The 15,432-nt window shown below is 42.9% G+C and overlaps 1 protein-coding gene across 3 annotated transcripts in view; it reads right to left on the reverse strand.

Moving 5' to 3' along the window:
* Positions 1 to 15,432, reverse strand: part of pard3ba (par-3 family cell polarity regulator beta a) — a 185,808-nt gene that overhangs the window by 121,143 nt on the left and 49,233 nt on the right. For 2 of the 3 annotated variants that reach the window (XM_030410309.1, XM_030410311.1), the window contains exons 5-7: positions 7,783 to 7,865; positions 2,908 to 2,994; positions 2,563 to 2,688 (exon numbers count right to left, since the gene is read on the reverse strand). In XM_030410309.1, coding sequence (XP_030266169.1) covers positions 2,563 to 2,688; positions 2,908 to 2,994; positions 7,783 to 7,865 — 296 coding nt within the window. Of the gene's footprint in view, positions 1 to 2,562; positions 2,689 to 2,907; positions 2,995 to 7,782; positions 7,866 to 8,046; positions 8,396 to 15,432 lie in introns of those variants that run through there. The other variant, XM_030410312.1, reaches the window with a different exon arrangement.

Below are 15,432 nucleotides of genomic sequence, written 5' to 3' on the forward strand. Positions count from 1 at the left end.
AGAAAGTAGACAATAGACAGTAAAACAGTAAAGTCTTAGCTAAATATGGAAGTAGACAATAAATAAACGGTAAACAATAAACTCTTAACTATATGTATATAATACATAAAGTAGAGATAAGAATAAAAGATAAAAGATCAAATAAAATTCACGGAAAATTAAATAAATAAATAAATAACTCATAAGATAAATGTAGAGAGCTGTATAGAGGATGAATATATATAAATAAAGATAAATATATAGGACTATATTTGGCATTGTGTTGTGTTTTCAGGAGGGGGGGGCGGTAAAACAAGGAAAAGAGGCGCTGCAACATTGGAAAGTATGAGAAACACTGTGTGTATTATAAACAAAAAAACATGTAAACATATTCTAGTAGGAACACAAAATTAAAGTAGGAACTGGGGAAAAAAAACAGATAATATGGGACCTTTAAGTGGAAATGACATCTGCATCACTCTAACCTCTGAGCCATTTTGCCTTTTTGGAACGCTACAAAGCTGTTCAACAGCGAAAAAGACCAAGAGAGTCAAGCAGAACACAGAAGGAGGACACAGACTGTTGGAAAGCATAAAATGAGGAGGGGTGAATGCGGCTTGCACGTTGTTAATGGAGCTGTATTTCAATTTGGATCAAGCACGGAGTGACTCTTCCAGCTGGTTTGGGACACTCTGGTCCCTGTCAGATGGGGGGGACCTTACAGCAGGCTTCTATTCCAGATTTAATAGACTACTATCAGCAAAACATTCAACACAACACCGAAAACACAGTGGGATGCAGTTAAATAGACCTATTCAGCTCCACCACAGAGAGGGCAGAGGAAACAGAAAGAAAGGGAATGGGGTATGTAGGTGTGTGTGGCAGACAGAGGAACACATTTGGGAACGGACAGAGAGGAATAAATGCAAACACTCCTCTGTAAGATTAGATGTGGTGGTGAGATGGGAAAGGCAGAGAATTAGTGAGATTTGTCTTTGGCTGATAAAGGAAGTAAGATGAGTGACGATTGAGGTGTCGCTGTATAGTGACGGCAGGCTGAATGGGAGTACACACACATAAACAAGGGAGATGTTATTCTTTTTTTGGGGGGGCTTTTTTTAAGCTCCTAATCACATCCCTGACACATGAAGACATACAGGCATTGTCTAGGATTGGTTTCCACAGCCAGCTCCATTATGAGTACGCAAATTTCAGAATTTTGCTAGTGTTTTGCAGGCTTCTAATCTTTAACACCTGAATAGCATTGATTAGTAATGTTTTCACCTTATGTCTGTCTGTCTGTCAACTGATTTTTTCAGAGTTTTGTTGTTCACATCAAAATGAAGGCCAAGTTCCAAGATGGCCAGGGTTAAAGACAGGTGCAGAATTAGGGTTGAGGTGGCTCCTCCACACTTTACACCACTGGCCCACCTTCCTTTTGAAGCAGTCATGAAACGTTATAGTTGTAGTTGTTGAGATCAAAATGAAGGATGAGTCTTAACATAATAAAGTAGTATTGACTGCTGAGTGGCCTTGGGTCTAAATGGCAACATGCTGGTGGGCGTCACAGCTAGCATGATCCCATTGTTGTGAGATGGTCTAAATAGCTTACTAAAATTCAGAAATTATACTTAGCCTTTGTCGAGCCTTTGCCAGTTTCATATCTTCATATCATTCGCTGCTCTATTCATGTTCAGGTTGATTTTACCGGTTGTGAACATGGTTGGAAAAGTGGACTTATAACTGGGAGGTTGGCAGCTTATTCTCGAAACAACAGGGAAAAGGGTTGGGGTTATTGCAATATCTATAGACAGGTATATACAAATGCATAATCTGTTGAAAGGGACATGAATTTGTATTGGATTTGTTCTGGCTCCCATTTGTAGTCCATTTGTAGTCAGAGTAGACCAATCATGTTTGAGTGGGCTTTGCTTACATGCACTCAAAATGTCCATATAAAGGGCACACTGTCTTGCCAAAATGCCACCTTGGCAACCAACGACTATCATCTGACTACGATTTACCTTTTTTATTGGCATTTTAACATGTATTTACAGAGGCAGTAAAAGTAGTCTTTCAACTTCAACATTCTGGTGTCTTAAGTTGGTCATTGGACTGTGAGCAATGACAGGCACACAGAAGCCCGAAAGCCACTACCCTCAGAGGCAAAACTGTTGTCAAACGATAGCCAGTGGGTTTGCAGACTAGGGTAAAAGCTAGGTTATGGGATCTTTCTCGAGTTATCACCACTGAGGTGCCCTTGAGCAAGGCACTCACACTCATTGTCCAGTAGATTTTACTGGGCAGCTTGCAGGAAACCCCTCATCGGGCAGAAGATGACCAGCTCTCAGCTGAAGCATTGAGCTTTAGTTATTTACAACTTTAATACCCACAAGTTTTGGAAGATAACTGGAAGACACTAGCCCAAGCCCTTTAATGAGGGATTCCAAAGGATTTAGATTTGACAAGCAGATTGGTAAAATGCTATCAAACCCCATTCGTTTCTGATCAGACATTCCTTGTTTTTAATAACACACATAAAAACACACACCCTCCAGCTCATCCGCACCCCATCATACTCACTGTGCAAAGGTCTTGTCCTGGAGAGGTGTGTCGTTGATTTGGACGATACACTCGTCTTGCTCGAAGAGATTCTCCCTCTTGGCGCGACTGCTTTCCTCGATGCCTTTAATGTGGAGGCCCAGGGTCCTTGCAGCACACACACACACGGTGTGAAGTGAAAATCAATTCATGGAGATAAACACATATATGATTACATGCCATCACTCGAATTCTAATGCATTTCTATGAGTCAACATGGCCATCTGCCTTTCCTTACGAATGTCTGATTGATTACAAGTGGATGCGGTGGGAGGACAGTGTGTGTTTACACGATATCTCTGCATCTACGTGTGGGTGTGTGCTTACCGTCCACTGAGAGAGGAGCAGTAGGGGACCACATGGATACCCAGGGGCCCCCAGTCACCTGGAAAGTCCACGGTCCTCGTCAGGGTGCTGCCAAGATAATAGAAACCGTCAAATTAATACACAGACATCCTTAGAGATAATGAAAATGAGGATGTATATAACATACTGCACATAATCAGTACAGTTAGACTCACACACCAACACACACACACCCTCACATTCCCAGCTTTACGGTGTGCAAGCTCTTGAAAATCTATTTGCATTTTCCTCCCGGCTACAAAGACAGGGATACAAATTAGCTTATAGGTAGCCCTGCCAAACATCAGACAAGTGTGCGTGCGTGTGTGTGTGTGTATGTGCGTGTGTGTGTGTGTGTAACGCAGGTGGCTCCTTCACCCTTTATCTACCTGCTTCTCAAACACCCAATCTAGCCGCTGGACAAAAGAAGAGGGCAGGAGATAAAAGCGAAAGACAGATAGAGGCTGATAGAGATGAAACAGAATGAGCTTCTCTAATAATCTCTGTGGAGCCCTGAACTGTGGCTTTTAACAGCAGATAAACAAGGACAATACTACTGAAGATAAAGAGGAAGAGGAAGAGGGCTGCTTTTGATAGTGGTTGGCTAGGAGAGGGGACCTGCATGATGGGGGCATGGCAGAGGAAGATCACAGGAGACGACAATCTCTGCATGTATATTTGATACATATAAGGATCAGTTCTTCATCACGGAAGAAGTATTTTATTATAGTGTTTTGGCATTTGCAGGCCATGTTTTCAACTTCAACGTTGCAGGTGGAGAGTTGAGTGAAAAGTCTGACATTTCTTTCAATTCAGCGTCACGTTAGCAGTTTTTTTTTTTTTTTTGGCACTGGGTTTTGCAATTTTAAAAGTGGCACAAAGCAGCAAATCATTTTTATCCATCACAAAGTCAGTCAAGTGTGCTCCATCATTTTCCTTTGTACAGCTATAAAGTCTCGTCTGGGAGTAAAGCTGCAACTACTTTTATCAAATTGTTTAAAGCAGCTATTTAGCATTTGTCATAATTTCTAAGTTGGCCAGAAAATGTGAGGTTGGCGGGTTGATCCCCAGCTGCCTCTGTCTACACATTAGAGAGCACTTGAGCAAGACAGCGAAACCAATAATTTCGCCTGATGCAAAATGTTAGGTCCCCTTGGTCAAAAGCTCTCCCAAATAAATGTAACATAATGTCCTTATTATTATTATTATTATTATTATTATTATTATTATTATTTTATTTTTTTTAATACGGGAATAAGCAGTTGGCAAAGGCTATGCTAAGCTAAGTCAAACAGATGTCTCTAACTTCTGGAAGAAAAATCTAAAGGTTTTTCTGAACCAAAGAAGATGTAGAAGTAGCAGTTAAAGTATTGTTATGGATCATACATAGGATTTTGGTTCATCAGTTATTTGAATTCTCGAGATGTCAAATATGGTCACGTCCAATTCAGCTATGAAATCTGGGAGATTTGTGGTCAAACTTTCAGCAACATGACCAATAAATTTAATTCAATTCTTCAATTCTTGCTTTTACTCGTGTCACTACCCACTCTCACTTCACAGTTGCAGAAGCATCATGACAAACTGTAATCCCCTGCAAATAATGAGATCAGAGAAGACCTAAGAGTAGGCAAAGGGGTTTGTGGGTTGGTCTGCCCTGTAAGTTAACATCACGGTCTGAAACCAGATGTGAGCTGCAACAGGCAGCCAGTGTAGTGAATGGAGAAGCAGGGTGAGCAAACTTGGGCAGGCTGAACACCAGACAGGTCGTATTCTGGACTTAATACAGAGGTCTGGTGGCAGCACAGGGGGTCCTGAGAGATGTGTAGTAGTCCAGGTGGCAGAAGACAAGGCCCTGGGCCAACTCCCTGGGAAACAATGGAAATTGAATGCTTTGTTGTAGTTGAGCAGAATTCCAGTGCTCTAAATCACAACCAGACTCTTTATCCTGAGACAAGTTGAGAAAAAGTCCTCGGTGTCCTCAGAAGAATAACTTCTTTTCCCCTGCATTTTCAGATCTCATCCAAAACATTCTCGGCATCGTCATCTGCTTCTCTCCTTCAGCCTCTGAACTGCGTGTGTGCAGGTGATGAATAATAGTCCACAAGGAGCAGTCTCAGGTGGAGGCCAGGAACATGAAGGTACTGCGCCCCCCCCCCCCCCCCCCCACACACACACAGTTTCCCTGCATAGCGTTTACAAAGCTGAAAAGACAGCAAGTCTTAGAACAAAGGCAGAGAAAGTTCAAGGTTTGTGTGCCTTCGTACACGTACACAAGCCCAAGGACTAGCTGGGATCATTATAACAAACTCCTCTGTCACTGTCACCCCTCTCTCGTTAACCTCTGCCAGGGTCACACACGTACTGTACACACAAATCCACACATGCGCAAACACACATCCAATTTGCATTCTTATTGCCACATCTATTGCATGCTCACAAACACCATCAGTCACATTCCTCTAAATTGAATTCACAGATACACACATGCATCAAATTTACATCTATTAGAGAACGCAGTTACATCTGAATTACACATGTGTGCAGCCCATGAATTGGTCGCACACACTCTCGCAGACGCACACTCTTTAAATTTACTTTCAGTGATGGTAAACAATGAGACTAGGGCAGGATACACGCCCTCATGCACGCAGGTACAAAGCTGATCCTGAATGATGTATATGTATTCACACAGTGTGTGTGGCACAAACAAACACACAGCTTCAGCCCATTTACATTCATATAAAAAACAAACGGCGGCACAAACAAGCTCATCAGAGGCAGCCGTAGCTTGTTAGCGCTGCACGCTAATATGCAGAATAGCTCCGCTCACCCATTTCAGCATCCCACTGACACAAACACAAACACAGTCATTCCACTGGGGGGGGGGAGACAGAGAGAGGGAAAGGGAGGCGAGGGACAGTGGGACGGATGAAAAGAGCAACGAAGAGTGAGACAGATGGAGCTCCCACTCTTGGTTGACTTCCTCTACATCAACGGAGGCTGAGTGCCTAACAAACTCGCGGCCGGGACTTGCTGAAAATGTGCCCTCGCTCGCTCACCGTGGCTTCCTCAACCGCCAACCATCTGTTACCATGGCAAACTATCTGTGAGAGCCGTGCCTCCATTGTATCACAGCGCTGTCAAGACACCACTGCACTGTAAAACGCTGAAAACTCACCATCTGTCACTCCAGCCAAGTCTTTTCCTGAGCACCCGCGATTCTCTCCGGAGTTATTTTTCAAATCTGCGAATCGGTCGGCTGCAGAAGCAGTCGCGAAATGATCTTTTACTTTCTGTGTGAGACAGGTGAGAGCTTCTGATGGAGGGGACAATTGTTGCCATAGTTACTGTGTGACGGACAGCCTGGAGAAACGAAGATAGAAGTCCCATCGTGTCAGAGTTCGGTGAGGGACGTGCCCAAAAAAAAAAAAAAAAAAATGCAGTTGCCATGGTGACAGGTGCACACCAACGCACAGTACACCTGTACACGTACACACACACACACACACACACGCGCGCGCGCACACACACACTCTTGACAATTACATTGTATTATATTACATATAGTTTGTGAATCTCACATCTAACAGCTGTGAAAGTTTATCACTAGTTCCAAACTCATACGCATTGCTCATTTTCTTTTTAGGCTTAACTGGCTAATCTGGGAAATGTTTTGGTTTAACTTCCATCAACATGATGACGATACATAGCATTTTATTCTATGTAACTCTGATTCCTCGGTCAATAATAATTAAAGTGAACGCCAATCAATAACAACAGCAACCAAATGATAGAGACAGCTAGATACAATACCATAGAGAATTCTTTACACCCTCTTCCCGCTACAGAAGAGTGAGACAGAACTAAACTACATGCAAAAGCAGTAGCTGGAGCACTCACTGCCCCAGTGGGACTGAAAGTCTGATTCAAATTAAGATATTAATAAATATTCAAATGTATTAAGTGCAGGACAACTACTTCACATGTTAATGTCACTAACCTTGCGTCATCCCCACCAAATTAATAGCTGTACACACCTTACCTTACACTGAATTTTGGGTTGTTTTCAAATATTTCAAAACCCTTTTACCTCTTCAAGTAATGGGTTCCTAGAGTTTTCCCTACCATTAAACAGCTATGGTGCAGTACCCATGCCATTTTGCCCATAATGGCATGGGTGCTTAAATCTTAAATCCAATGAATTTCAAATCAATGTAGAGAGCATAAAACCTAAATTACCTCTTCCAGATTTAACTGATAAAACTAGTCTCCAGCAGCCTTCTTTAGCAAGTTTTTGGGGGTTTCTGCTTAAGTGCCGGTTAGGGTTAGTGTTAGTGTTTTTTACCTTCTTGCACGCATATCATTACAAAAACGACCGATAAAGATGCAACTGCATATAATTCTACTGAAAAATGTAACATTTTCTTGACCCACCACCATAGATGTGCACCTAAGGCTTACATAATCCCAGGGTAAACACTAGATTCTATTGTTGTAGTCTCCAGTTGTTACGGTAAAGCACTTTCAATCTTGTGTATAAAATCTGGGTACTAATAAATTGCCTGCACATCATGCCAACATCTTTCACAACAATTAGAATAAACTCCACTCATAGTGTCTGCTCAGAGGAGTGAGAGGAGTAGAGGGACTGCCCTCTGACTCCAGTTCAAACCTCAACTCTGCTCCAGCACAGGCACAGGCAGACTGTCACACAGACACATGAGACTGTTTAATCCGGTCAGAGTGTCAGGGTGTCAGACAAAAGACTGGAGTGTTAATCCTAGTCTCCATCACTGCTGCTGTACCCAGCTACGGTATGATCTGTCTGCTGCAAGAACACACACAAACTCATACCTGAAGTTAACTCGACTCATACTGGCAGGGGGGTCGTCTGTGCGCAGTCGGTCCAAAGCTCCTTTCAGCACATTGTTGATTTCCTGTAAAACAAAAACAACAACACACAAACAGTCTTTCAGTCAACATGATGATAATAGCTGCAGTGACAAATTAACAGTGTGTACATTAACGGACGCACACAGAACAAAACAGTGGCCACTCTGCGAATACGAGGAGGCCTGCCGCCAATTAGCAAAACAATCTAACGCCGCCATCAATCACCTTTGCAGACGGCGAAGAGAGAGCGACCGCCGGACGCCGAGTCCCTACCACGCGCCGCTGTCCTTCCTTCACTCTATGTACATATCTATCCGTCTACCTCTCCCTCCCCCTCCCTCCATCCCTGCCCCGTGTCAGGCAAGGCTCTATTTTTAAGTCGACAAAATCAACAACCCTGGGGGGGGGGACACGAATAAAAAGGAAGAAGGAGCGCGAAGCGCGGCTGAGGGAGGAAGAGAACGGCGACGTCAAACTGTTGCGAGGTACTCAAACGCACTCGAGGAGTAGGAGGGAGAAATTGCCCCAAATCGCTAAAGACAAGAGGGGTGCAATTAGGTCCTTCTGCCTTGTCACTTTCATTGTGTCACCAGCATTAATGGCTAAAAAGCTCCCGCCCACCAGCCCGCTTCTTAGCAACCTCCGCCCCCCCCTCCACCACACCCAACTCCCCGGCGGACCCTCTGTCAGTAAATATATGCTTTATAACGCGCACACACCCTCATGCATAAATTTGCTCCGAATGTTACCTACACATATCGACTCGGCAGAGCTGCAAACATAAAATCAGTCTATTTCTGAACACATACACACACATTTGCTGCCTGTACAAATAGTGACCCACTTATCTGGGCAGTGTGAGATTACCCCACAATAGAGCGCATGTTTGTGCGGGGGCAGAAAGACGAGCTGGAGGCTCCATTGTTGCTGTGCATCTTCCCGCAACGCCATTAGCCAACACACACACACACACACACACACACACACACACACACGCAGGCTTCTCCTCCCAGAGTACACACGCACACACACACACACACACACAGCCTCATCACACAGGGTAAGGCACTGACACACAGCCTTCGGGAGCACAAGCCTGGCAGGAGAGCAGGTGAACATGTGTACACTCATCATAAAACACATTTGCACTTGTTGTACATCCAGTTTTACAGGAATTGCACCCAGAAGCTGAAGTACTACTCACACATGCTACAATAACAACAAACCCTTGTGTGTCTGTTTGAATACAAGTCCACTCCATGTATTATATAAGAAGTGGCGTGTGAGGCTGTAACACACGTACACGCGAACACACACTCAAACTTGCTTTTTCTTTAATGCTCTAAAATTAAGGGATCACAACATAATGCCCAGTGTGAATCTAATCCCTGATTGAGAGCGCTCCCATTTATCGAGACATAAAAACAGCAGCTTCCCTCTTTAGGCACCCTGCTGGTGCTCAGCCAATCAGCTCGCCCCGCTTACTGCTCCTATCTCAACACACAAAGAAGAAGCATTAGAGCAATCCCCATCACTCCAAGTATGTCATATTACAGCCTTCATGTCTGTAATGGTGAAATCTTACCCATAAAATGATCACATAGATGTGATTAATTATCACTGTTCCAACACAAAACACACTCGAACATGGTTTAATTCAGGTCACTACTAGCGATACATGGATGCCTGTGTAACTAGTACTACTATAAGTAGTAGCAGTGTTGCTACTAGCGCAGATTACCATTTAAAGTGCTACAACGCAATTATCAAACAGTTAGTACTGCAGCTTGATTCACTGATTTTGTACCCAATGCATCATGTAACTCAAAACCGTCTGGGAGGTCACACCTTGAAAATTGTTTGGAAAAGGACTGGCATTTAAAAAAAATACATGCCAAGTGACTAGACAAAGCATCATTCTATCACCGCGCATCACAGGCTAACTTAAACCAATCAGATCAACAGCAGTAGAGCCATAATACCAGCAGAGCCAGTTGGTAAATCAAGCTATTACTGAAGTTAGTCAGGAGAGAAAAGCCTTCAATGCGTTTCTTTGCTCTTTTTTCAGTGAGAAATACTGTCCAGTCTGATACATCTGATGCATATAGAAGCTATGCTAACCTCTTAAGGGGCTGCCATTGTTGCTTTCAAACAGTCACCACTATCACTGGTCATTCACCCAAACCACGCAGTCTCCAGCTGCCAGTAGATTATCCTTGGACACTGATGGTTCAACCACAAGCAAATATTTTGAAGTCTCATAAATTAAACTATTATTACTTTAATCTTATTACTTTTAAAACACAAGATCTGTAATGATCCATAATTTGTTTAGTTCAACACAACCTTGGTAGAGGGTGGCTCTTGTCCAGGTCCCTTTCTGTTTCAACCTCACAGAAACCAAAATGCTTTCATATGCTAGCTCTTAAGCCAGGGGTTATCAATTTGTATCGACCTCCAGTTGCTAATGCATAGCCATCATCATCAAAACACGACACACATTATTACATCTGTTACAATTCCACCAATCATTTAGTTCAGCTGTAAGTAATGTTACAGCCAAGTCTTGGCTCACTCTATGCTCATCTGTAACAAAAAGTTGTTACAGATGAGCATAGAGTGCTATAGGGGTGACGTATTTTTGAAGGCTATCCCAGAAGTTTGCATCGCCCTGATTCTCTTAACAAAAAGCCTACAGGACTTTTTTTAATTGGATTTTGGAATAATGCCAATCTTGTGAGGCAGGATAATCATCACAGATGTACACCACTTATGTGATTTTTGAAGTGTAACTTAGAAATAAAAGGCTAACGTTGGGCTCTAAACAGACAACATTGCGTTCACATGACTTGACCAGAAGTGAAAAATACTTACTTCTAGTTTTCAGGACTCATTACAACAGCACTCTGGAAAGTCAAGTTTGCGGTCAAATAGCCGTTTCTCTGATGATCTGAAGGGCCAAGCTGTACTGTCTTGGAATAGAAGTTCTGTAATGTAGCTCGGAGAGAGGCCATGAGGGGCATTTAATACAAACTGAAGAATCTTGCAGTGGATTCGATATCGAATGGGGAGCCAGTGCAAAGAAGCTAATAAGCGTGTATAGCATTCCTTATTATATTTTCACCTATCATAATATCATACTATTCTGAGTTTTTTTTTTTTTTTTTTTTTTATATTACCTATGTGATTGGATAGTTGTTTGAGGAACTGGGCAGTTTAATGTAATTGTAGAAAAGTTATTAGCAATCCACCTCTTGATACCCTCCAGGTATTTAGCAAATATAGTTGGTCCAGCTTGATCACTGGGCTGAATGGGGAGGTATAGCTGGGTGCTGTCTGCGTAACAGTGAAATTGAGGTTCTGAATTATTTCACCTAGTGGAAGCATACCGATTGAAAACAGGAGGGGACCGAGGACTGAGCCTTAAGGGACTCCCCACGAGAGATATGCAGGGGGAGGAAATGACTTGTTGACAGCGACAAAGAAGGCCCTATGTGTTATGTAAGACTGAAACCAACTGAGGGCTGTTCCAGAGACCCTAACCTAGTGACGCAGATGGTCAATCAGTATTGCATGGTCCACTGTGTCGAAGGCTGCACTGAGATCAAAGAGAACCGAAACTAAGGATAGGCCACCACCTTGGCCTTAGTGTCAAGAAATACCATTCCAATACCAAGCTATACAAGCGAGGCTACTGATACTGATTCACCTGACACTTGGACTCCCATCTGACACACATCAGTTGACACTTGAGCTGACACCAGCTTCTTTCAGCACTTACAATTCCACCAACACTTTAATCTCCTGTTAACACTCCCATTTAATTGACATTTTCAAGGGTGTTCCATGCTTACTCTTAGGATTTACACTTTACCTCCCAGCTTTACTTCACTTCTAGCTGCTACATTAAAATCATTTCAGTGCTTTAACTTAAACAATGACTCACATAAAAAAAAAACACATCAAAAGCTCTGAAGAATCTAAATTGTTAGCTACTTAAGCGGTTGAAAAGAGAGACAATGAAAATTTTCTCTAGAAGTAATAGTAATCTGTTTCTTCTGCGGTCCCGAGACGAACGCTCAAATAATTTTTGAAACATGTCTGGGAACCTGTCTTAGAACAACTAACAGGTTGCCTGCTCTGTTATTGTGTTGCACACTGCTATCCACATTTTCTCTGTGTTTTGGGTGCTGTTTGTAGTCTGAGGTGTGTGTGAGTGACGGGGTGGTGTGCAGACATACGAGAGATGAGGTGTTTGTGTGTGAGTGTGTATGTGGCTGTAGTCAGACGGATGAGTAATGAGGTGTGTGTTTCTTTTGTGCACTTCCTCTGACTGCTGTAGTCATCTGCTACATGTCAGGCGGTTGAAAGATAGTGTGTCTGTGTGTTTGTGTGTGTGTATGTGTGTGTGTGAGAAAGTAAGAGTGTTTGTATGTATATACACTGCAGGATCACAGCTTTGGTGTACTAGCCAGTGCTCCTTGACCCTCGTCATATCCATCACATCAACTGACTGCCGTGGCCACATCCTGTCACCTACGTTCCTTCAGAAAAACCAAAACCCACACACGCAAATGAGGTAAAATCCTCATGGGACGGACATACGGAAACACACTGGATCCAGCTGCTAGCATGAGAACCAGACACCTTCAGACAGTCAACGAAAAACAGCAGAATTTAGTCTAGGTGTCAGCTTTTTCCATCACGGCTGAAGGAGCATCGGACGAAGTGTAACATATTAAAGTCAGACTTTCTGCTGTGTTAACATGAATTGCATCACTGCACCCCCGAGGTGTTGAAAATCTGCCAAAAATGTGGGAGGCAGAGCGAGGGAGCAGGACAGTAAGAGAGGCTGAAGAAACATAACGAGGATTAGGAGGAGGAGGGTGATGGAGGTAAGAGGAGAGAAAGAAACCGAATTCAGCAGTTACTGCCTGTTAGGGGGTAACATTAAACATCTCGTTTATTAGCTGCGTACATGGCAGGAAGTCCAAATCAATTAAAGGGCCGGCTGCGTGTTTAGCACTACTCAGCCTTTTGCCAGTTTCATTAACTCCTCTGACAAAGAGAGAAAGACTAAAAGGAGTATGTGCAGAGACTACATGTGAATCAAAGACAGAGAGGAGTGGGCCAACCTTGGCCTTCACCAGAGCAGGCAGTAAAATCAATTAAAGGGGCAGGGCGCATATTTATCACTGTATCAGCCTTAATTACACTTTATCTAGCTTTCAATACCTCCTCCAAGACAAAAAGGGACACAAGTGGGTGTGTGTGCGTGGTTCTTGTAAGTGTTTAAGTGCATGTGTGTATGAGTAAGTGAGTGTGTAGAGATAAGGGGGAGCGGTACAGTGGATGACTGAGGATGAAGTGATAGTGTATTGATCTATGGAAGTCCATCAGTCCTAGGACTCAATATGCCCAACAGCTGTGACGGCCTTCAAGACTTTACACACACACACCCACGCACATATAAACACGCACGAGCGCACAATCACACACTCGGAGGTAACGAATAGTCTTTGTTCTCCTCTGGGTGCCTCAGTCATACGTGGATTATACAGTCTGAATCCCAAGTATCGATCAGATTGTTCAATTTGCAGATTACTGTACATGGTGTTATGCTCAAAAGCACTTTGGCAATTTATACTGCTGCTGTGTAAACGTTGCCTGCCTGATTGCAGGAGGTAACTCAGCTCCATCGTGGTGCTACAGACATGGACATAAGCAGTAATCAAGATGCTTGTGTGCACATCATCATATCGACTTACTGTACGTAAAACTCATCATTTCGGACTTTCTTGAATGCCAGGTTAACACAATACCCTTTCATGCTCCGGATCAAACATCAATCTAGAAAGCTGGAAAAAACATTTATGACTGTAAAACCAATGAAGGAACCTGATGTTCAATTACATGTACTACACACTACTCACTTTATTAAAGTTAACAAGACTACAGCCAAGCTAGCAGCTCTGTAAGGCTGGATTTAGGCACAGTCAGGATCAGCACTAAATGCTAATGCCAGCATGCCACTATGCTTACAATGACAACGCTAACATGCATGTTGATGTTTTGGTATGTATACCACATTCACTTTCTTAGTTTAACATGTTAGCATGTGTTGTTTAACACTGAACACAGAGTAAAGCTGAGGTTGATGGAAATGTCATTAGTTATTTTAGCATTTGGTTAGAGAAATTTAAAATTTAAACCGATGATGGTGCTACGCTCCATCCTGAGAGAATCATGAATGTCCTTTACCCATCCAATAGTTTGGGGATTTTTCAGGAAGAGCCACATTATTCAACCACTGAAATGTCGCCAGATCATCAAAGTCAGCAGGATACCCTTTTAGAACCAACTTTTATGTATCCATCCTGTATTCACCGAGATACTGCTATCTAAAGTGAATACTCACGATATTGCCATCCATAGAGCCATACCACCAATGTGGATCTATGGCAAAGCAACATAGAGAATCATTTCTAAATATTCAAATGAACGACATTATGAAAACTTATCATGCAACTTCTATCTCTTTGATGTGAACCAATATGGTAGTAGATCACAAGACTTTTCAACTAACGTCAAATGCATCGTCTCTTCTTCATCCCCATATGATAAAGCAGATTTGCATTTAAAACATTGCATGCAGACGAAAACAATAAGATACCAACATCTACCAGTGATCTTAAGAGCATCTGTCTGGGTTTAAATAAGGCTGCTGAGGTTTCAAGCAGCCAGCATAGAGATGTAGTCTGTATAGATGGAGAACAGCTGTAAGTTATTTTAAACCATCTATAATGAGCCTGTCCACTGTGGCACGGCCATGCTGTTTGAAGGAGACAAGGCCTGACGTGTTTTGGAGAGCAAATATGGGCTTTGTCATTGTGTTTACTCAACGCCCGCTGATGCCTGAGTTCTGCTTAGTCACTGCTGTGTCGAGCACGGCGGGGGGAAAACAACAAGACTCCCTTCTCTCCCCTGCCTCTCTTTACCTGAGTTCCCCTAACACACACACATTAGTGTCGAGTGTGACCTCAAACAGCCTCTGTCTTGCACACTACAACACACATGCAATCACCCACAGAGGGGACAAGACAAGGCAGCAAACAAAGTCCTCCTTGATGGCGGTCCTGTTGGAAAAGATGGAGCGCACTTGAAAAGCCGACCCTTTCAAAGTACAGCCCGGGGCGCGGAGCTTGACCACAAGAGGAATATTCATTGGGTTCCTCTGTCTGCTATGAGGGAAAGGCACACACCAGACACGTAATGGGAAATGTAATAGGTCCATCTCTCCGATATTAATTTAACATTGACATTCTTCGTTTTTTCCTTTCCATTGTCTCTTGCTTTGGTTAAAACATTTTGCTCCATTCAAAACGTCTAATTTGAACCGTAGGAGGTTCAAAAGTGAACGCTTTGTCCAATTTTTGTGGGAACACCATGCCTATTTCTCTGTTCTTCCCCTCTCTGAAAAAGCAATTAAACTATGCAAGAAATCAGTGTCTTCAAATAACAGACAGTAATAGAATTTAGCTTCTAGTTTACCTAAAAGCGGCCAATATACATTCAGTTTTTAGGTTGCTTTTTCGCACTTCTGCACATGTC

The sequence above is a fragment of the Sparus aurata genome, chromosome 24 (genome assembly GCF_900880675.1).
Source record: "Sparus aurata chromosome 24, fSpaAur1.1, whole genome shotgun sequence".
Classification (NCBI taxonomy): Eukaryota; Metazoa; Chordata; class Actinopteri; order Spariformes; family Sparidae; genus Sparus; species Sparus aurata.